Here is a 23,793-nt window from a genome sequence, read left to right on the forward strand (position 1 = left end):
GAGGAGAGGAGAGGAGAGGAGAGGAGAGGAGAGGAGAGGAGAGGAGAGGAGAGGAGAGGGGAGGGGAGGGGAGGGGAGGGGAGGGGAGGGGAGGAGAAGAGAAATGTCCACTGAGTTAGCTTAAGGCCCCAGGTCTGTCATGGGCTTCCCCACAGCAGTGGTGGGGAGGCTTTGGGGCTGGGGAGCACAGCAGACCCCTTGCTGAGGGTCCTGGCCTGTGCTCTGGGCAGGGGGTGGGTAGCAGAGCAAGGGAAGAAGGGCTGAGGAAGGTGCTGCGTGAACCTGTCACGGAGGCCACCATGCTAGCTGTTCCCATACTTGTTTCAGAGTAACAGATGATGATCTGGAGGAGACAGAGAGCATCTCATCGAGTTTGTGGACGACATAAAAATGAGAGGTACAGGGCCACCGCTCAGAGGGACAGGAGCCTCACCAAATGCAACACCCTAGTACTGCACTGGTCCTGAAGGAGGGTTGGCCGGGGCTGACTGGCTGGGGAGCAGCTCTGCAGAAAAGGCCCTGGGGCTCCTGGAGAACAGCAAGATGAACAGGAGCCAGCCAGTGTGTCCTGGCAGAAACAGAGGCCAAGAGAATTCTGGGCTGTGTAACAGCGGCACAGTGAGGAGGCTAAGAGAACTGATCATCCTCTTCTACTCTGCATTCCTTACATCATATCTTGATACAGCAAACAGTATTGGGCCCCCAAAACAGGAAAGGGCATCAACAAGGAGAGAGTTCAGCAGAGGCCACCAAGATGCCTGGGGACTGGAGCACTTGCTATGTAAGAAGTGGCTAAGGGAACTGCACTTGTTCAACCTAGAGAAGAGATGGGTTTGGGGGACCTCATGGCAGCCTTCCAATATGTGTGAGGAGGTTATCAAGCGGACAAAGCCAGGTTCTTCACTATGGTGCAGGACAGGAGGACAAGAGACAGTGGGCATAAGTCAAAACAACAGTGGTTTCGAATGGATAAGAAAAAAATATCACTCTCAGAATAATTAAGCATTGGTTCATGGATCCAGAGGGGCTGTGGGTTCTCTATCCTTGGAGGTTTTCAGGATCAAACTGAACAAAGCCCTGAGCATCCTGGTCTGAATTCAGTGTTGACCATACTTCGAGGAGGAAGCTGGCCTGGGGATCTTGCAAGGTCCCTTCCTGCCTGAGTGATTCTCTGATACTATTTCCAGAAGAAACTATGTGGAAGAGATGGAAAGTCTCAGTGACCAAAATAACCCCAAATCTTGAGCTCCTTGTGCAAAGACCTCTGAAGCACCTGGAGTGGGACCAGCATTTTATACGTGTAATAGTAAACAAAGAGGTCATTCCCTTCCTTTAGATCATGCCTGTGGACCCTGTGTCCACTGACTGCCACCAACCTCCCCATCTGCTTTTGTGTCTAAGCCATAAATAAATCTAACTTGCCTACAGGAGGGACTTCAGTGCTTAAGGGCTTGGCAGGAAATGTTCTGGGAGCTTCTGGGGCTAAAAACATGACTCAAGACCTGTGAGCTACTTTGAAAGACACACTCTCTCTCAAATGCTTAACGTATACTTACATGGCCCACTCCAGCTTCTCATTCTTGATGGAGTTATATAGTGTCTGAAACAAGAACATGGTATTAGTTGTGTCTCTCATGGAAGACATGTCTGGGTGGTGGAGACCATCTCCTCCACACTCTGTCTGTGTTCTTGGAGAGATACCTTCCTTGCTGAACTGTCCTGGAGAAGTCCACCCAATGAGACGGACAACTGGTGTCCTGCTCGACCCTTTTTTGTCTATGTACCATGCTAGGTATTGGACTGGACACGTCAGCAGCAGAGGGATCTGGCAGCCAGCCTTGGTCAGGAGCCTGTATATGATATTTTTGACTAATTCTAGGTGCTGCAACTAGTCCTGAGTGAATCCTGGCCTACACAAAGATGTTAGAAGACTCTGGGGTACACCAAGACACCTCCAGTGTCTTGACTAGGGGAAAGGGACAGTGGAGGCTTGAATGCTGCTCTGAGAAGCAGGGTAGGAATGAATGACCTTAGGGATCAGCTTTTCCAGTTCTTCCTGTGCAAAATTGCAGTTACTTCCCTGGGGCAGTGAGAAAGAAGCAGGAATGGGCTAGGAAAACAAAATGTGGAGGTGGCCCTGACCACACTGAGGGGTGGGGTAGGGTGACGTCTGCTGGGAGGTGGGGGTGTCGTCTAAAGCACGATGTGACACCCCTGATATGGCACTGGTCGTTTCAACCTCCTTCCATACAGCAAAATCCAGGTCAGATTGCTGGATCTGCAGCAGGTGCAGGCAACAGTGGTGGTGTTAAACCACGTGGAAGGAGAAAATACTCACTTTGCGGTGTTCAACCAATATCCCATGGTACTGAACTAGTTGTGTTGGAACACTACATCTAATTACATGGAAATAAAGGCAGATAAAAGTATCAGTGCCAGATGGTCATATTTGGGGCAGGGGGTACCTTGTTCTGTACATTGTCTGCTGCATCACAGAGCTACCGTGGGGCAGAGGGACCCCTGCTATGCTCTGAAGGCAGATATGACACAAATCTGGATAAAACACCACCAGGGAACAGACCTCTGGTGGCTCACTGTGAGTTAGCAGAAGCTATCCATGTGGGTTACAATTCTACTAATGAAACAATTGTGCACTGGAAAATGCTGATTCAAGGGCTCAGAGTGTCCCAGCAGGACTAGGTGGCACTACAATAATAATGACAGTATCCCACTGTCTATTTATATCATGTTACCTTCAGCAAATCCTTTGCAAAGTCCTTCCCATCGTTCAGGCCATCCAGGTTTGCTATGAACTGTTGACATGACATCTTTTTGCCAATATTCTGTAAGGCAAAGAAGCAGCTCATTAAACTTCTGGAGAGTTTTGACTTTAATCAGAGTGTCTTTTAAAGAAAAATTTTATATGTAGTGGTGAAGCCTGGGTTTGCCCCAAGAGCTCAAAGCTGAAAGGTCTTCTGCTCTGATTTTCTATTGTGCTCTTTGCTTTATTTGCTCATGCCAGCACCCAAACCTTTCAAATGACCTCTTTTTTAATGGTGGAGATAAAACACCTGAAAATAACCTCTCTAGCTCTTGCTCCAAACTTTCTAAGTGATCTCACCTCTGGTCTCCAGGTTGGTCCTGGTACACAGTCTGTGTCTCAAAACCCAAGACAAGTACTCAGAATGCCTTGAAATTGCAACGCTTGGATGTGTCTCCAAGCCTGCCGTGTGTGAAATTGTGTGAGTATGCAGTGTCAGCATCTGAAGACAGCCAGCGTTGGGCAATTACTTGTCCTTCACAGAAACTGTTATTTTTGATTGCCGTTACGAAAAGAGATGATCCTGCTACTGGTACTGTGTGAACTTGAGTACTGTGGCATGTGAGGGCAATACACATACACTGGGAGAATCTCACAACCTGGAACAATGCCAAGGTTCTAATGCCAAGACTATTTGGTGCTGATGCTGCCAGGTCATCTGGCATCCCTGATATCAGTCTGTGGCATCTGTCTTCCCAAACCCTTTACCTCTCACCATAGCAGGTGAGTCACTCTCAGCCTGCAAGGGTCGAGGGGCTGGAGGCAGGCAGCCTTTCTGCAAGTTTCCCCCTGCAATCCTACCTCTCCAAAGGAGTGGAGCAGAGATGTGGAGGAGTCAGTGAGAATTGTAGGGTTCAGAAAAAGGAGTCTGATACCACAAAGGAAAGATAGGTGTCTCCAGTGCCATGTCATATTGCAGCCTTCACACCCTGGAGTGAAGTCCCCAAGGACAGACCCTGTGGTGACATCACATGGAGTGGACAATGGAGTTAGTGAGAGGAGAGCACGAGCTGCCACCAGTGGTCCTAAAGATCCCAACAGCATCCTGACACTAGGTGGACTTTGCATCAAGGTATCAACAGGGTGGCCATCCAGGAGGACCTGGGAGGATGGCCAAGAACAACGGATCCAGGAGCCTGCTTAGGGACTCAGTGAGGAAGAAGGGCCTCACTGGGTCACTGAGAGGGGATGAAGCTGCAGCAGATGATATAGGAGGTGCCCTGCAGGGCAAGATGTGTCCTCTGTGCAAGAAAATAACCTCTTGAAAGAGACTGACACCAGAAACCCCTGCCCACAAACATGCACAACAGATGACCTGGAGGCTTCTCCCCAGGTGAAAGCATCAGCAAAGAGTGAGGCCTTGGGATTAGCCCACAACGGCCCCCCACACACCCACCATCTGTGTGTGCAGACATACTCTTTGGCTACACAGGGAGTCAGCGCTGCCTTTGAGCAGCTCTGTCTCATACTCTTAATTATGCCTCCTGTCAGTGCCACCTCCAGATGAGCTGGCACCCTTGAGAGATCAAGAAAAAGAGGAATAAAGCACTGTTACAAATCTGCAGTGCCTTGGGACACAGTGCAGCACAACACGAGGCTCTCTGCTTTCTCACAGGGGAGACCCACAGCTGATCCCTGATAGCTAGAGGCTACTGCCAGCTAGTGCTCAGGGGGTACGCTAGCTGCAGAAGAGCTGTGGGGAAACCTGCAGACATGCTAGGTTTTATCAGAAGAGAGAAGAGAGATTTGTGTACTTGCTGGCTCGTGAATTACAGCCAAAAAAAAAAAAAAAAAAAAAAGCCAGCAGCACAAAGGCATGTGAATGGAGAAAGGAAGGAGGGTGAGAGAGTGCATTAAAAAATGCAGTAATGAACTTCCACAAGGGAGGGAGTTTGGAGGTGAGGTAAGTGTGTTGCCCGAGACCTTGAGGCACCAAATTACTTTGCACAGAGAGAAGGTGACTACTTCTACCCCTGCCTTGAGGCAGGAAAGCAGAGTGCACAGCACAGGTCTTTCTGCCTGCAGAGATCTTGTTGCAGTGATCCAGCAATGAATGCAGAGGCCAACACATTTTAGGAAGTGAGTGGATACAGTGAGATAAAGTGGCACAAGTTACCAGCCTTGCAGGCCCTTCTTTGGGTTTCTCACATATTGTGTCCAAGACATATATTAATCCCAGGGGATGGCTTTTTATTCTGTGATTTGTCTCTTTCTCTTGTGCAAGAAGATCTCTGAGCTTGGAGACAGCAGCCACACTGTGGAAAAGCAGCTAATTGCTGAGCAATTGAGAAGGATGAAAACATACCCTTTCTTTGACAGCCAGAAGAGGTGATGAGAAAGCTCCAGCAAGGATGCTAATACTATGAATCAGCCTGTTGGACAAGACTGTTGAAGCACTGCAGAGTCAGGGGCAGGATTCAGGCTGGCTGTCGGTAGGACTGAGCACAGGATGCTGGGGTGGCTCAGATGCAATACAACCCCAAGTCAACGATACCTTAACACTTCAGCTTGCTGCTTTGAGAAGTGGCCTGGAGCCAGCCACTCAAATACAAAGCCCTGCAAGTGCCTCCAAATCAACACCATCTGAACAGAGAAAACAAAAAACCACGGACTTCACAGCTTCACTTGATCAACACTTGCAAAGAAACAGTTCTGTGATCACAACTGCCTCATTATCAACAGCACCAGCACCAAGGGCTGCCTGAGCTTTCACACACTGCAACAGTATTTAGCAAGTATAGGGAATCCTAGGAACAACTCTGGAAAGGGTCATTATGAGGGTGCAGTGGGGTGCTGCCTTATGCAGTAGGCCACCTTGCTGATTCAGCAAGATCATCACATTTGGACATAATCTTCAGGTGAATGTATCTGCACACCTCAAAGCTCAGTGCTCAGATATTCTATAACCCTTGCTGAACTGGGACCGCTGCGCAGGGAGATGCATCTTCATTTCTGGCCAGCCACACAGATGGGGGCATTTTGATTTTTTGTGGTGCATCAATCACTTACCAGCAATAGAACAAGCAGCGAGGCTGCTTCACAGCCACACGTAGCTACTATTCCTGATATGTCCCCCTGGCAGAAAAGAACTTTTTCCCACCTTTGCTTGCTCCAGGCCATGCAGCAAAGCATGAGAAATCACTATCAGACAATCAGTATGGTGTGCTTGGATGGAGAGTGAGCTAGCAAACAGTGGATTAAATAGATGAGAAGGGATGGATAGTTAGATGAATGGGTAGAGACAGTATGGGAATGGGTAGACAGAGGTAGATGGGCACAAACAGTGTATGAGAATGGAGAGATGCAGAGACAAGGTGCACAATGGTGGTTAGAGTGCATAAGAAAAAATTAGGAAGGATGAGATTGATATGATGAAGGGTAGACAGGGCTGATCCTGCCAGCCCATTGTTTCAACCCAGTGTAACTAACTCCCCTGTTTACAGTTGGGTTCTTGCCTCCTCTGGGCCTCAGTCATCTGCTGCTGAGCTGACTCATCCAAGATGATTGCAGACCATCTCCTGAAGTGTCCAGGATGCCTCTATCCACCTCTAGAAGACTCTGGGCTGTAGCCTGGCATCCCTTGGGTGTTGCCAAGTTCCAGCCTTAGGAGGCTGGGCCAGTGAGTATGGAGCTGGGTGCTCAGTGGGAAAAGCAGGTGCCATGTGAAAGGCCCAAGAGGAGAAACAGTTCCTGGGGGCCAGAGGCCATGAAGGGTGGCTATCTGGAGTGCTCTCCCCAGCAGTCTGTGAGCTGTTAAACCACTTGAGCTTCTGGGCTAGAGGCCCCAGGCATCAAACATCTCAGCTGCAAAGTGGTGAGTGGAGTACATCTCCTGTGAGCTCCCCAACACGAGCATCATGCCCCTAGCAGGCCCTGCTTTTACTCAGGCTCTTTTGACCTCTCCTAAATACTCATCTTCAGGGGAAAAAACCCAAACAACTACATTTACGCTTCAGCATGAAGTGAGGGTCATTGGTCTGACTGGACCAAGGGATCTGGTAGTGGATGTGTTCTAGGCTGCAGAAACAAAATCACCCCACTGCAGGGGACAAACCCACAAATTTTGGGTACCAATGACCCCCGGGCCACGCATAGCAGCTGCTTGTACCTCAGAGCTCTTCTGCTCTCCCAGTGCTACTAACACAGCACTATTGCTAACACCAAACCATAAGCTTGGCTTAAGGAGAATATCACAGGGTTTGTAAGATTAATAGTGAGGGACATGTGGAGTTAGGAGCTGCCAGGGATCCCATTTCAAGCTTTGTTCAGTGGCCATGAGAGCTGCTGGCCTGCTTTTTGAACAAAAGCTAAAGCTTGTCACATTACAATGTGACTCCAGAAGCTGGGCTTTGCTAAAGTACCAAAATGCAACCGTGAGTGCTGGTGATGCATAGGTGTTGATTTGTCACTGTCCTTCCATGGCCAGCAGTTCTGAACAAGGAGGGATAACACTGATAGTTGAAAAGGAGACATCCCAAAGCTTTGTCTCCAAGGAGCAGAGATGGAGCAGAAAAGTACTTACTTTGTCATAAGATATCCTGGAGCTCAAACAGCACCAGCAGAGCAAGGTAGAGAGTTGCAACAACCTGGTTTATACTACAAGGCTTGTAATGCTGGCTTTTAAACACCAACTCCAGGTGATTCTATGAAAATGGAGTGTCTCATTTTAAAGACAGTAAGTTTTCTAGACAGTTTGGAAACAGGGTCTGAGTGTACCTGTGGTAGAAAATCAACAGTACTAAGGCAAAACTCCAGTGTGGCCAGGTGCAAATCTCATGTTTTAAAGCCAGTCTCATTACTTTTAAGCCTGGACTCAGTATATGTGATGGTCATTGCTGGAATGGTGAACTAGCCCATTCTAGACACACTGCTGTAGGGAACTGCCCCTTTACAGAGACACATCAACCATCTTTTCCTAACCAAAGGAATTTCCCACTCGATGGCAATGCACAGTAAAACACTGAAACACACACACAATATTAAAAAAGGAAATAAAATAACAACTGATATGCAATATCGTGACAGCATCTTTAACAAAAAGGGGTGAGAGATCAAGTCACACAATCCCAGGTACGCTGCAGTTTATGGAGGTTTCTTTACACAAGGAGAATTTCATGTGATGCATATCAGCTGCCAATGGGTTGCTAAGTAGTGAAGGACACTGCACAACCACTTAGGAATCCAGACAAACAAAAATCCTTATTTTTTTTTAACACAGAAAAAACAAGTTAAAAGCCAGTGCTTTAAAGCAAAACACTAGAATGACTGCACTTACCACCTGGTAAAGGGTTAAAGAGCAGAAAGAGAGGTTCCAGGAGCAGAAGGAAATAAAAAAAAAAAAAAAAAGGAGGAGAAGGAGAAGAAGAAATTAATGTTACACATGCGGAAAAATAAAGAGAAGATTTTTCAAAGAAAAGCTCGGGCATTTCTACACCTAGTCAAAAGAAAGCTATTTTTTCTTTGCCTAGATAGCATGAGATCATTTCTTCTTATCAAGCTTCTTAGCCAGCTTGTCAATGAAAAATAGAAATGGTAAGGTTTTGGAGGTTTAGGGGTTTTTTGGCCTTTTCAATAATTTTTATCTTCCCAGAGACATATTTAGGATTTTTTTTTAATTAAAAAAACCTAGATAAAATAGTAAGATTACTCTGGAGTGAAGTTCCATAGTTTGCCTTCTGCCACAATGCTGCTTTTGCTGTTGCAGGAAATGCTTTGATGAAAATATTTCCTTGGCTCCAACCATTTCGGTGGAAGGATGAATGCTTTTTGAGATCCTCCTGGAAGCCAGCCCCATTGCTATCCCACCGCGTGCAGAGACACTTTGCCTAGATGTGTTACTGGCAGCCATGTGGGTGGGAATGGACCCAGTGGCCAGTGTAACACTGGTCACAGGCTGCCTGTTCCTCAAAGGATGAGGCCACGGCAGCTGTAGCCAGCCTGTTGCAGGCTACAGTGCACGTCCGGAAAGGATGGTCTTGCAGAGACCAGTAATTCCCTTCACTGACTGCTGTGTTCAAACCTTGCCAGTCATGAAGGCAGTATCTGTGCCCTAATGATGGGGAGGGTCTCCCAGGAGGACTGTCAGGATTGCACCAGTGAAGCTGGTGGCCTTTGCATCTTTGCTGTCAAAGGTGAAGAGCACTCATGTAATGTCCTCTTCCCACCCCCACAGAAAAAGGCTCCTTTCAAAGGTGATTATAAACCAGTATGCAAAAAAAGAGCTAGGTTATGGCCTACTGTCCTCTCATTAACAGGCTAATTAAGAGAAAATCAGGGCAAGCCTCTGCAGATGCACAACGAATTGTTACCAGCTGGAGGCAGAAGAGAACTCTGATCATACAGCTTGGAAATCATGGGCTTGTGGGGCAGAAAAAGGGTGTGTAGGTTTCACATGCACAAGCTGCTATAACAAGCCATACCCCCATACCCTCTCCCAGATGTATGCTATAACAGGGGTCTCCAAGGGTACACAATGTCCCAGTGCTGGCCCCTATGACCAGTCCCATCTCCCCTCTGCAGTTATTTTCCCTCCCACTCTGCTCTGCCGTGTACACTTTTAGGAAAAAATCCAACCTATGCTGCCTGAAAGAGCCTCTAAAAGGTGGTGAAAGATCTTCTTACAGCCTCTGCTGTTTTCCAACCACACCTTTGGGCACTGAGCTCTGCTCACCCTGCTCTTTGTCTAGAGGCCTCTCTGATATGAAACTCTCTAGTGGCTTTCTGTTACACCTTGAGGAAAAGGAACAGCTGGGACTTAGTTCATGTTTTGGGAAAGAAAGATCAAATCTAGACCTGCATGAAAGTACTGACTCCCTTGCAGCAGTTTTTGGGATGAGAGAAGCCTCAGGTGTCTGCACCGCAAGAAATAGCAGCACAATTGGTGCTGCTGTTTGCCAGCCCCACAGAGACTGGCGATGAAGACCTGGGACAGGGCTGATGCATGCAACTGGTCCTGGGAAGAAAGCTGCATTGCGTGTGCCTGTACAAGATAACTGATGTCAGCAGGAGATATGCCTTTGGCTTGAGTGTGGGAGTGAGACACTAAGAGGACTCTCCCCAGGTCTGGGCCTGGCACCCGAAATTCCCCCTGGAGCTGGTCAGAGTACTCTCTGCCATCCTATCTCAATTTTCCAGCAACACATCCCGCACAAGGGGACAGACCTCTATACTGGGAAGGAAAAAAGGAAGGATGCCTCTCCAAGTACTACTTACATGGCCGTGAAGGTCTGTGTTTAGCAGCATCAGGGCGCAGGTGAGCGTATGAATCCCATCTGAAACACACAAGTCAGATGGGTATGATTACTCCCCTTCCCATGCAGTTTTGGTGTTTGCTGTCTTGGCAGCCCACCCGTTGCAAAACCAAGGCTAGTTGCTATGTCTGGGGACCTTAAAGAATACCTCTTTCCTTCAACTGCATAAGATAGTTTAAAAAAAAAGATATCCTCTTTTCTGTCAAACTTTACCTTTTTCTGAAACGATCACCAGGGAATTGACTTTAAAGCAGTTTTGTCAATGGCTTTCTAGAGACCAGACTTTCTGCTGAGTCTTCCTCGGTATCTGTTTTGTGCCAATGCCATTGTAGAATGGGGCAGAGACCCTGGCAAACAGAGCTAGTTTGCCCCCAGTTGATCACAGTCACCTCAGGGGTTTGTCCTGAGGTCTTTAGCCATCATTCCCAGGCAGCCTGTAAGCTCTTGAGTTGTTCAACAAACATTACTAAAAATTAGTGCAGCGTTTTTGGCTCTTTGACTTAACAAAACTCACACGAAGTTCTCCTTCCATTTGAGACAGTACAGCACCCTCTTCTTTACCATGTAGTCTGGTGGCTTGCTGTTATTTCAAAACCATGCTGTATCCTGAAACTGTTCAAGCTCAAGAGACCAGTTGCCACACACCACCTCACAACAGTGAGATGTAAATGCAGTCTGGCACATCAACTGGTTCTTGCCAAGGACCTCACAAAAGGGCTAGAGAGCACCAGGGAGGAGACATGGTCAGAAATACTACAGCCTTGGTCTTTGGCCCTGCTCTTGGCATGAGTTGGTGTGCTCACACAGATGGGCTGCTCCACAGACCAAGCAAGACATGACATGATGCTCCTGGCTTATTTCCCTCGTGCATCCTGCTCTATGAATTGGTGCCCTAGGGTCAGGCTGTGACTTACCGCAGGCCTGGCTGGGGAAGTGGCACTGGCCTTTTCTTGTGGGGGTAGATGTGCAGCCACAGAGAGCCAGACGTGGCCTGTCCCCATCCCAGGCTGCCACTAAACAAAGTCACCATTTGTGTGGAATAGTGCTGAGCCCTGAACACCCCATGCTCAAGACCAAGCTCTAAACACTGCCAGCTAAAGGCAATCAAACACATGAGCCCAGGATGAAGGTAACTCAGCACATGAGCTTCTCCCTTTCCTGGAAGAACCATGGTCTGAGGAAGGAAGGGTTTCTCATGGGAACATCACGTATTTCTCTGTGAGGGCTGACAGTTCTGGGCACATGGTGTGATGGACATCCCCCGTCAAGAAAGAATCACTTCCTAAGCAAAATGCTTCCTTCACTTTCACAAGAAGCAGCTTTGGGCTTAGGACAACATGCCTTCCCAGTGTGTATTTTTGAGTTTCTGTGGGAGGTTCTGGGCTGACATCTTCACCTGGCTCTACTGTATCACTTTGGTCAGGTAAATCATGTCCCACATGGCCCCAAGGTGGAGCTGGTGTCCCAAAACTTGCTATTCTCTCCCTGTTGCTTAGCTCAGTTGCATTCACTTTTTCTCTCTGCTCACACAGTGTCACAACACAACTGTATTGTTCTTCCATGTCTGGGCTTCATCAGTACAGGAAAGCATTAATAATGTGTCCAGGACACCACTCTCTGGAAGAAAAAACAGCCACCTCACTCAGTGGTTAGCAAATCAGAGCTCCTGCCACCCTCATTTGCAGCATCCCATCATGCAAGTGAAGTGACTCTCGGTGTTGCAACAGCCATGTCTCCATCAGTGGAGGAGTTACTGACTCAGCATGTAGTAACGCCCTGAAATGTCTTAGAGAGCTGTAAGACCTTCTCAGCTGCCTGATCATCTCCAGACAAAACTGCCTTGACTCTATCATGCCTCTATGCCAATAGACCATCACAGCCAGAGGTGTTTCTTTAGAAATCTAGATAATACACAGTGGCTCAGATTTCATGTTGGTGGAACATCCTTCGTGAGTTTAGGCTGGATGCAACAAGAAAGAACTACTTCCTGAAGAAAAAGCTTGCAATAGCTTTCTCAAATTACCATGTACCTAGTGCATGCTTTTGAAGTATCTGCAAAAGATGTGACCTGAAGGAGCCACTTTTCTTCCCTCCATTGCATCAGCTTCAAGTAGTACTTGGATTACAATTGTATTTTTCAAGCCCCATTCAATTCCAGTACTGAGCACAGCTCTGTCCTGCTTGGGACTCATTCAGTTTACATTTGGTCTGCAGAAAGTGGTCCTGCCCAGCCTTGTGAAATGTGCTGCCACCATCACAGGCAATGCTGTGGCCCTAAATGTTAATGAATAGGTCATGACAGCAGCAGCAGCAGTAATATGTTTCAGATCCCATTTTCCTTATTCTTAATAGTTTTGTACTGTTTAGGAGTGTAACATTTTCAAAACAGGTCCTACTGGCAGCATTGACATCTCCACTGAGGGCCATGCAGTTATGGAAGAGTTTAACTTTCTGGCTTCATTCGTGTTTGCATTAGCAGGCACCTTTCTCGCAGAGTCTTCAGAACTGGGATCTAATTTCTCTTCTGAACAGTTGCTGTAGCATGGCTCCATCAGCAGCTTTGTAACCCATGTTGCCACATGGCAAAGCTTGCATTTTGTTTGACTAGTTACTGCCCTCATGCTGAAGGGTGTGGGATGGAATCAGAGGCCTGACCCCCTGTGCTCCAGCTCAGCCTGTGCTCAAGTTGGTGTGTGCATACATCCACCCCCCACAGTGGGTGTTAGGCACCTGGGGACCAGAAGGGGAGAAAGGGACCCAAGGCCCTTGTCTACAGGGGTGGGACATGGATGCAGTAGAATTGGGGATCACTTCCAGGGGGAAGCGTTGAAGAGGGGTCAGGACTTGGCATTTAGGATATTTCAGCTGGGGACTGCTGCTGAAAATTCAGCCTGCAGCTTAATGTCTTCATGTGGAAGACCCTTCCCAGGGAAGGTTGTCTTTGGATCAGTGGGTGAGAACATCATACAAACACAGGGAAATTAAATCTAAACCTATGTTTTATTGGGATACCACTGATAAAAGCAAAGAGGTCATTCTGTTCTGAGAACAGTGTGTGTCCAGTTAGCTTGGCAGAGGGACTGGAAGGTTCATGTAACACTAGGCACTGCTGCTCTTTGGGAAGCCTGCAAGATGGAGACAAGCAGGAGCTCTCAAGCACAACTGGCATACTGCATGCAGAAGGGGGTGGAGGAATAACCGGCACTGCCATGGTGCCAGCTGAGAGCAGGTCAGCAGCCTGATTTCCACCCAAAGGGGCATTTCCAGATGCCTGTAAGCAGGCACGTAGAGGCATTCATATAAGTGCAAATGTGGGCATGCTCATGTCTGGATGTGTGCGTATGCACATGTGTACCAGGAATGACCTCTCCCATTTAGAACTATAAAACTAGAAACTATATCTAACTAAAAAAAATAATGGGGGGGGGGCTGAAAGTAGCTAACAAAATCTGCAACTAAGTGAGCCCAGAATTTTACCCAGCTGTGCTTTTTTCTGCTGCAGTTGTAGATGCAACAAACAATGAAATGAACACAACTCTTGTGCATGGCAAGGCAATAGCATTCCTCCGTCTGCATGGAAATGTATTCTTCCATTCAATGGACAAGGTCTTGGGCTGAGCTAGCACCAGCCACTCATTTGCCCACTGTCAGCAACCACTTTGCAAGCTACAACTGCGGTAATTTGCAACCCTGAGAACCATTCACTACCTGTGTCCCCAGTCCCTGCCAGGGCAAGGATAATCAGCAGAACAGCATCCCAGAGAAAGGGAGAAGCTGCAGCCTTGCCTGCCCAGTGGGTGCTATTCAGGCCTGGCTGTGGATGGTTGGTTTTACGCTCAGGCTCTGTGACACACATGCACTGTGAGTGCACAATGGACACTGGAGCCAGGGAAAGCAAGCGGTACCTTCGGACGTGCTCTCTTCTGGGTTGCACTGGCAGTATCGCCGGGAGAAATGAATCAGCACCCGCTCCCGCTCCTGCGTCTCTCCCATCAGCGGGAATGCTTTCAAGAATGTCCTGCAAAGAGAAAGTGATACTTAAAGATGTCATGGATCAATCTGCTGGGCAGCATCCATGCTAAGGAGGGAGATGGAAAGGGGGTCCTCAGAGCAGCTAGGAAGGCCTTTGTCCTCCCCCCAGCCTGTGCACCCCTGGGCCCCTGCAGGTGCAATGCAAAGGGTGTCTATGGAGCCAGCTCTGAGCTGTGTGGGGAAACATGATGTCAGCTGAGATCTGACCCACCTCTGGCTTGATGGCACCAGGATGGGTTGTCCGTCCCAAGGGAAGAAGTTGCTCCCACTTGCTCTGAATTTGTATGGGATGGGATTCCTGGAAAAGCTGCTCTCCACCATGGGGAAGCAGGTTGTGGGCCCTCCTGTTGAAGCCCACTTTTGGTGGCAGTACCTTGCGCCAAACGTGACACCAAAGCAAAGATTAAATGATAACCTGGAGCTCCCCCCAGTCCCTGCTCCTATCACACGGACAGCTTCCCATGGCGTCCGGAAGTCTGGAGGAGAAACCCACCGCGCTGCTCCGCTCTGTTCAGCCCAGGCCCTACGCGGGAGTGCCAGAGACCAGCTCACCTGAGTGCTTTGTCAAGGGTCAGGCCAGTGAAGTCAAAGAAGCTGAGATACTCCTCTGCTACCAACTTGCTAAATTCGTTACTGTAATTAAAGAGGGAGTAGTCAGCCCTTTAATCAGGGAAGAAGACACTGTCTACAAGAGGAACAGCAGACTGCTGCCTCCTGGCCAGCCCAACTCCCAGCAAGACACTGCAGACGTGACCCCAGACCCAAGGGGACTTTATCCTAACTTGAAATGCTGCTGGAAAACCTCCAAAGGGCCCTAACATGCCCACAGCCTAGCACTGCAGCTGCCAGCCCTAGACACCTGAGAGAGATGCCTGCCCTCACTGAATCCCTCTGCTGTGCTGCTGGCCAGGGAGAGCCTCCTCCCAAACCAGCCAGGAGAAGGAGGCCATAAGGATGTCCTGTGCTCATCCAGCACCCTCTCTCTTACCTAGTCCTCTCCCATTGCTGGACGTGTCCCCTCCTCCTACTGCAATGTTCCTGCTCTCCACTCCAGTTTGGCTCCCATACCACCCTCTCACCACAGTACCTTGCTCACGTCAGATGTATGCCGCTGAGAACTGGAGCAGGAGAGCTCAGAGGAGCTTCTGGCCCTGCTCATCCCTGAATGCTTCTCCAGAAACCATTCCCCTGCCACGTTTTTGAAGGACACTTGCAGACATGTTGCCTTTAAAGCCAGAATGGGCGCTGTTAAGTTCCTCTATCTATACAAATCAGGTAGTGGAAGTGCAAGAATAATCAATGAATGCTGGCAAGAAATGGGAGATGATCTCAATATGCTCAGCCTTTGCCATATACAATTCCTTCTCCTTCTCCCCACAAAATGAAAAGCATATTGCTAAGCATTGCACATCCAGTTTCATGCCGGGACATGTTACAAGCACAACTCATTGTCTTTCCTGCAGCATTGTTTCATCTTCTGCTGTGAGGTGGATGCTGTAAAGCCTCTGGCATGGATGCTGTCCAGAAGCACAACACACAGCAGGATCAGGCAGAGCAGTATGACAGCTCCAGGGAAGAGGTCCAGGCTGAGTTTTGAGGGGCAGGACATAAGTATTGGTGCTGGATTTTGTGCAGGAGACTGTTTCAAAGCCACATGAAGCCACAAGGCCTCACACTCATAAAACAATCTTATCATTTGGGATTGCTAGCTCTGGGAAAGACCATGTCCTCATGGGCCCATGGCCCCCCAGGTTAGTCTGTCTGAAGCAGTGCCACAATAACTGGAATGCAGATTGCTGACAGCTTCCCAGGGAGACTTCTCCATTTGTCCTGGAACTTCACAGCAAGGTGATATGAGATGCAGAAGATGACCACATGTTTGTGAAAGGAGATGTCACCACATCTTCACCCCTGTGCCAAAGAATGAGCAGAACCAAGCAAGCCCCAGGCCTCCTCTGGGATCCTCTCAGCTCTAAGTCTGCAGAAGACCTCATGTATTGCCCGTGCCAGTGCTGGGAATTAGCCAGCACTCTCCCTTCCGCAGGTCAGGTCCCACCTCATAGGTGCAGTTGTAGTCTCTCAGAAGAAAAGGTCTGATTCCTTCTGTCTGAGCACCTGTTTACCAGGTGTCCTGGGAAGCTGCTTGGGCTTGAAGAACTGGCCTTGCCCAAGGCTCCCTAAATCCAAAGGACTTGGCATGTCTATATCCCAGCACAGATCTTGGGTGGGCTGAATTGCTCTTGTGATGTCTCCATGGCCTACACTGGGAGCTACACCCTAATATACATTCCTAACTAGATCTATAGTCAGGCAGGATAAAGGTGGGTGGGAGCTCCCCTTCACCCTACTCTCCCATCAGGGCAGCCCTGAAAGGCAGGCATGCCTTGCTGCCTGTCCCTCAGCTCACTGGGTCTTGCTGAAGGCCAGGAGTCCATAGGGAATTAGCGACCCCCAGGACAAGTTGTCTGTACCAGCTGCTGTGCTGCCAACAGTCCCCAGCCTGGATGCCCATCACACCTTCTTGTGTGCCTCACTTGGTCCCTCTCTGCTTGGAAAAGGTCCAGGCAGGGACTGCCAGCTCTGCCGAGGGAACCAGACAGTGTTGCAGGACACCTGAAGGCAGCCAGCCCCCAGGAAGCAACAAACTCCTATGTCTAGCCAGGGGCTTAGTGACATTGATGGGACCCTTCTCTCTGAGCTCCAGAGCCAGTGAACATGCCCCAGGCATGCCTGGGACACAGAACTCCAACACTGGCCAGGGCAAGATCATGGCCTACACTAAGGTGGGCTTAGGTGTTTGCTCTGGTTTCCTCATTCAAGAATTGGCCTCCTCTCTCTCTGTGCCAGTCCCAGCCCCTCCTGCAGGAACAGGTGACAATTCCACCATGCAGCTCAAACATGATAGAGACATCCCCACAAGAACAGCAAGGTATTTCCCACGGGGACATGTCTGGCATCCTCTGGCTGGTGGCCTTGCCACACAGCCAGCCTCCTCAGACCTCCTCTCATCTTACACCCCAGCTTGACACTTCCTCCCTCTGCCTGGTTTGGGAAGGTCCAGGCACCAAGAATGCTTAGTGACCTGCTGGGTAACAAGCCACCCTGGGCGTAACACAGAAGCCCTGGCCTTTTCTCACAGTTTCATTCCTGCGTGGCTGGATGTGGACAGAGATGTGTTGTTTTACAGCCTGAATCACACTGTCCTACAGAACCAAGCCTGTATTGTCCAGGATCCTTTTTGCACCACAGTCACCTGGGTGAAAAAAGATTGTCCTTAAGAAGTTTGGCTAAGGAAAATTCACCTAATCTCCAGGGGAGGAAAATAGGCTGTGTGCCCATGTCATACTGCCCACGGGACTCTGACAGACCCCCCAGTTCCCAGTGCACTGTGGTGCTGAAACTGTGCTCTGTTCCCTGCTCCGTTGCTGCCTGCGTGGTTTTGTAAGCACAGTGGAATCCTGGGAAATCCCACAAGGAAGCACCCAGCACTACCATCTTCATGGTCTGGCAGCTGAGACAGTTCAACCTCCAGCCAGCAAGAGACATGCGACGATGGGTAGTGACAGAGCTGAGACAATGCCACAGACCAGTCCAGGAACAAGAATCTTCCATGGAGAGTTCAGTTGCCAAAACACACGCTCTTCAGAGAGACAAAGGTAATTTCTGGATTTGAGGTTAATTTCACAGAATTGTGTCAGCTGGAAAGAAAGTATTTGGAGATATCCAACCTGCATTTCCTTGTTCATCAAGCCTTTTCTATTTGTCCTGGTTTCAGTTGGGACAGAGTTAATTTTCTCCTTAGTAGCTGGTACAGTGCTGTATTTTTGATTTAGTATGAGAATAATGAGAATAATAGCTGATGTTTTAGTTGTTGCTAAGTAGTGCTTATCCTAAGTCAAGGATTTTTCACTTTCTCATGCTCTGCAAGTGAGCAGGTGCACAAGAAGCTGGGGGGGAGCATGGCCAGGACAGCTGATGCAAACTAGCCAAAGGGATATTCTATACCATAGGACGTCACGTTCAGTATATAAACTGGGAGGAGTTGTCTGGGAGGGGTCGATCGCTGCTCGGGGACTGGCTGGGCATCGGTCAGTGAGTGATGAGCAATTGCACTGTGCATCACTTGTTTTTCTTGGGTTTTATTTCTTTCTCTTTTTGTTGTCTTCCTTTTCATTACTATTATTATTGTTGTTGTTGCTGTCATTATTGTATTTTATTATTTCAATTATTAAACTGTTCTTATCTCAACCCATGTGTTTTACTTTTTTTTTCCGATTCTCTTCCCCATCCCACCAGGAGTGGTGGGGGGAGGAGTGAGCAAGTGGCTGTGTGGTGCTTAGTTGCCAACTGGGGTTAAACCGTGACACTACTTGTTTGATAATGATGAATGGTTTTGTTTTGTTTGGGGGGGGGGTTTGAGAAAATTTTCAATGATCACAAAGAAAAAAAAGAGGTTAAAATGAGCTAAAAAGCTTTAAAATGAGTTTTTACTTTTTTCACAACCCTCCTAGGTAGGTCACATGAGCTGGCCTGAAAGCATCACTTAAAATTACCCTGCTCCCACCACTGTAGGTTGGTCTTAGATAGTCTTAAGTGAGCAAGACCAACTTAAAACACACCTATCCTCATCCTTCTTCCTTTCCTGCTCTGCAAATCCACCTGCTTGGTCCAAGAGCCTGCAGCTCTATTCAGGTCTTGTGCTAGGAAATTATTCAGATGTCAAAAATGCAGATGATCAAAGCAAAAGTTTTCTTTTAAAGGCTGTGTCAATTCCCAAATGTGGGTCACCAAACAGCTTTCCAAGGTGTAAGGATTGCAGGTGTGAGTGAGGACTGCAAGAACTAGCAAAGGGACACACTCAGATGTACCCCCAGAGACCTATTGCTTGAAACTTTCCCCAGTCAGTGAGCTGTCATGGCAAATTTGCAAGAAAGAAGAAGGATGTTAGACCTGAGGCAGCAGCAACCAACAGTGCACCTGCTACAAGAACCACAGCAAAAAAGAAGAATGGGGATGCTGCCAGGTGATATAAAGAGCCTCTAGGAGATCATTCGTGGGCTACTTCTATCGCAGGACTAAGCTGGGAGTTACAGACAATCCTTGGTACTGAAAGTTTGGGTATTTGCTGAGGGAGTTGTGTTCTGATGATCTGGACAGGAGTGAGACATTTCAAGGACATACTCCCCGCCCCCCCCCCCCCCCCCCAGCAACCCAGGTTATATCTGATCCAGGAGAAGGATGATGGAGATTGGTATCCTCACACCCACTGGCATCCTAAAATAATCTGTTACTGCTACACTCGTTACTGTTACTCCGTCTCTTAGAAATCTCTGTAACTCTCCCACTTTTGAATAAGCACTTTTTATTTCTCTTCTGCCTTATGCAGGCAAATCTACCAGCTGAGGTGCTTGGACCTCTAGTGTGTATCTGGCTCTCCATCAAACCCTTCACGCCATCTATACAGACTGGGTCTAGAAGGCACTGCAGCAAGAAGATTTTGGGGTGCAGACACGAAAAACCTGGGAACTGGCAGGGAACCCAGTGCAGATCCAGGTCTGGATCCCAAACCCTTCAGCCTGGGGGTTGATTTAGGGGGGGTCTTCCTGGGCCCTTATCAAACGCAGGATGCTCTTGGTTCTGGTGGGCAGCAGCTTGTGGCAGTTAATGCCCAATATACACAGACAACTTGTAGGATTCACATTGCAAGGGCATTGGGCTTGGACCAGTTTCAACTGGAAGGATGACCAGTTTCAACTGGAAGGATCTCCAACAGTCATGACTTCACCCAGCAAGCCCTTGTAACAGCAGGCTTGTCTCTTCCTGCCTTTGTCCTGTCTTCCCAGCACAACCAGTGCTCCCCCAGACCCTCCCCAACACAGCTGTGTTTCTGCTGGCCATGCTCAATGCTGCCATCTCAGTCAACCCCCTTGCAGGGTTGGCTGCAACCCGAAGCCCACTTACTTTTTCCCAAGCTGGCGTGCCACATCACAGCGCTTGAACCCTTCGAGGTTGTAGAGGCGCTTGGCTAGCCTCTTGGCAGCCTCATTATCCGCCCTGCAGCCATTTGCCAAGGTGTCTGTGCTGCCCTGGTCAAGCTGCTCCATGCTGCCCATGTCAGAGTCAGAGTCTGACAGTGCGTCTTTCAAGCTGGCATCGCTATACAGAAACAAGAAATAATTCAAGGAGCAGCAATGTGACTTGACGAAACCCACAGAAAATGCCACAGTTTGATTTCTTCTTGTTCCAACCAAAAAATATGAAAAAACAATACATTTGTGAACTGGGCGTTGGACAAACCCTCTTTCATTTCAGGTCAAATGAAATAGTACAATTTTGTAGAAAATGACTGAAGAAAAGGTGACTTCTCCCTGAGAAATGAGGACATATCTGTTCAAAGCAAGCAGCAGCCCCAATACCTTTCTAAGCTTCCTTTCTCTCCACTGGTATGGAAAGTGATACCAAGCTCTTTCAGAGCTGTGGACATTCAGGAAATCTTCAGAGATAGATGGTATGCTTTTCAGTTCAGATTATTTGCCAAGGATGAGAAACTGCACTTGTACAAATCGTGCCAATGGGACTGGCACCACACCTGCTGTCACTGGTGGGCTGCTCCTCTCCCAGCTGCCTGCTGGTGTCATGGCCAGCTGTTCCCACAGACAACACGCTGAGCAGCCCCACTGGCACCATGTAGGTGGACCTGTGTCCCTTTATTTTCTTGCCCAAGGCCAGTTATGGCACCTCTTCACACATTTTTGGCCAGTGTGACTCACTAAAGGCCTGATAGCTAGCTGGACATATGGCCTCGCTCCAGCTCTCCCATGACCTGGCTGCTCATCACCTGGCTTCCTCATGCAAGGAAGTGCGCTGCAGATGAGCTGCTGCCTCCCAGGGATGATGGTTTGGGTCTGAGCTGGTCCAGGGGACGAAGTCTCTGCTGATCTCACTGCCTGTAGAAGAACTTTTGGTTACGCCTCTATAGGGGCACCCAGTCCTAAGTGAAACCTTGAGGTTTCCCTGCACTTCAGAGCACGTTTGAGAGTGTGCCTGACTGCCTTCAACCTGCCAAGGGCTTTTGCAGATATCAGGCAGATAAGGCAGTGGTCTACCCAGAAGACCCCCAGCTTTGCCTGCTGACAGGATTTGTGAGCAGCCAGATGAACGGTGGTGCCCTCCAGAGCAAATGAGAACACTAAGTGCTGAGGCTTGGCTTTTCTTGGGCTCGCAGGGCTCCTACAGGACGCTGCAGCTCACCTGCAGTTTGGGGTCCTGGGCTTGAGAACCGGGAGGACTCAGACACAGGCCCGCTGGGGACTGGCTGGTTTAATGCCATGAGACTTTGGTCACCAGCTGCAGTCCTAATCTACAGGTAGGAAAGTTTTTCCTGTTGGCATTTGGCCTCTCTGCCACGACAGCACATGAGAGGAAGCACAAGGGGGAAAAAAGCAGCTCCATCTCTATCACGTCCTCTGAGCCTTGCTCCTGGACTGGGACCCCATAAGACAAGGAGCCCTTGCCCAAGGAATTCCCAGCTTGTCTTACCTGATGGAGTTAATGATCTTGGTGGCATCTTCCTCTGACCCTTCCACATGGAACCCATTTGGGATACTCTTCAAGGACAATCGGCTCAGCACGTTCTCCGACCTGCTGCTGGTAATTGAGTGCCTGAGAGGGCTCCCAAAATCCCCCTCCACTGGCTTTGCTGCTGCTTGCTCTTGCTTATCAGCAGCCATGTGGTGAAGGGCTTCTCTCTGCTGGGCTACCAGTTTCTGCTCCAAGAGCTCTGGGCTTTCTTTGACCCTTTGCTGGATCAATGGGGTAAGTGGGGCCTCAAAACTGACACAGCTGTCTGTCTCATCTGTGAGAGAGAGGACGTCCAAAGAGTCCAAGCTGCTGTAGTATGTACCCTTCATAAGGTCAGACTCAACTATCTTCTCAAAGGTTGAGCTGAACCCATCCCTGATGTCTTTGAATTGAAAATGTTCCTTGTCATCCTCACTGCAGTTCAGCTTGGCATCTCCAGAAGCAAACCTGGACCAAAAGGGGAAATGTAGAAAATACTGTCAAGGTAATTGCTTGCACTGTTCCACTTGGAGCTAGGCGGCAACAGAAGAGGCAGAAATGGATGCTGTGATTATAGGCCCTTGGGAACTTTCTGTGGTATAACCTGCTTGGTTCCTAATTTTTTTACAAGCGTCTAGAGCTGAAAAAGGCAGAGTTTTATGATGAGCAATCCCGGGGGCCCAGCCAACCCTTAATTTGGTCATGCCCCAGTAAAAAGCCAGACCTCTGAACTGGAGACGTTTGCACCTGACACCTGCTACTGGATCCACTGCCAGAATGGATTTAATCTGCAGGTTATCTCTCCCTTCAAGTGCTCCAATTATGGCTACTTCAAAAACATGACAATCCTTAAGATCGAGGCCATTTCATCTAAATTTGGATGTTGGCAGCAAAGGTCCTTGATCCCTTCTATAGCGGAGAAAAAGCAGAAGCTTTTAGGGAGCAATTCATATGCTGTAACTTAAGCCTTTTTTTCTTAGATGAGGCACCCTAGAAGTGCAAGGCACCTTACAAATAGTTTTCTCTCCACTGAGAGGGATGTAAAAGGTGATGGACACACATCCAGGCAGGGGAGGCTCCATGCTGCTTTACAGCTAGCCTGTGGGATTCAGGCACAGCATTACAGACTGTGAAATGCATGAACCTACAAGCCTAGCTTCCAAGTAGGCATGGATGATCCTCAGCAATCGCCACTCTGGCTTTGAATGCAGGGGCATTCATTCCAGTGTACATCTCAATATGAACCCACACTGGGAGAATTAATCTGAGTCAAATCCAGCAACACCCGCTGTGCTGGGAGCCCTGGAGAGCTGGGAGGGCTCAGGCCCTCCTAGAATAGACCAGGCTGCAAGGACCTGCCTGAAATACCCCAGGTTTCTCAGGTGAAACCTGCCTCCCCACTTCCAGCAGATTCTGGTGTCATTTGCTTTGTCAGAACCAGACATTTCATGCTGTGATACAGGTGAAAGCTAGGGGAACAGTAAGCTGCTTTTCCTCTCCCTGTGACACAGTTAACTTTCTTTGTAGCAGCACATATGGTGCTGTGGTTTGGATTTGTGACTAAAACAGTGTTGATAATGTACCGATGTTTTAACTATTGCTGAACGTGCCCACACAGCATCAAGGCTTTCTCTATTTTTCACTCCCCAGCAAGTAGGCTGGGGGTACGCAAGAGGCTGGGTGGGGACACAGCTGGGACAGCTGACCTGAATTGACCAGAGGGATATTCCATGTCATATAATGTCATTTTCAGCAAAAAGAAAAAAAGGGGGGTGGGAGGGGTTGGTCTTTCAAAGTAGCCATTGCTCAGAGACTGGCTGGGCATTGGTCTGCTGATGGGAGATGTTGAGTGATTGCTTTTGCATAACATTTTTTCTTTTTCCTTCACTTATTAAACTGCTTTTATCTTGACCCACAAGTCTGCTCACTTTTGCTCTTCTAATTCTCTCCCCCATCCCACAAGGGATGGTGGTGAGCAAGTGGCTGGATAGGTGCTTAGTTGCTGGTTGGAGTCAATACACTGCACCTCCTCACTATGGTTGTCTCAGTTTGGAAATCCTGTGTCAGCATCATGGCTGTGCCTAGTGCCCCTGCTAATGAGCACAGCCTCACTTTGCAGCAGAATACGTT

The 23,793-nt window shown here is 48.6% G+C and overlaps 1 protein-coding gene across 5 annotated transcripts in view; it reads right to left on the minus strand.

Annotated features, from left to right (window-relative positions):
* The window catches only part of PSD2 (pleckstrin and Sec7 domain containing 2), an 89,192-nt gene that overhangs the window by 16,400 nt on the left and 48,999 nt on the right, over positions 1-23,793 (minus strand). For 3 of the 5 annotated variants that reach the window (XM_029998021.2, XM_029998022.2, XM_029998023.2), the window contains 7 exons: positions 21,643-22,131; positions 20,065-20,259; positions 14,656-14,736; positions 13,977-14,089; positions 10,032-10,092; positions 2,754-2,844; positions 1,557-1,600 (listed from right to left, as the gene is read on the minus strand). In XM_029998021.2, coding sequence (XP_029853881.1) covers positions 1,557-1,600; positions 2,754-2,844; positions 10,032-10,092; positions 13,977-14,089; positions 14,656-14,736; positions 20,065-20,259; positions 21,643-22,131 — 1,074 coding nt within the window. The remainder of the gene's footprint in view (positions 1-1,556; positions 1,601-2,753; positions 2,845-10,031; positions 10,093-13,976; positions 14,090-14,655; positions 14,737-20,064; positions 20,260-21,642; positions 22,132-23,793) is intronic. The other 2 variants (XM_029998024.2, XM_029998025.2) reach the window with 2 other exon arrangements.

The sequence above is a fragment of the Aquila chrysaetos genome, chromosome 22, assembly GCF_900496995.4.
Source record: "Aquila chrysaetos chrysaetos chromosome 22, bAquChr1.4, whole genome shotgun sequence".
NCBI lineage: Eukaryota > Metazoa > Chordata > Aves > Accipitriformes > Accipitridae > Aquila > Aquila chrysaetos.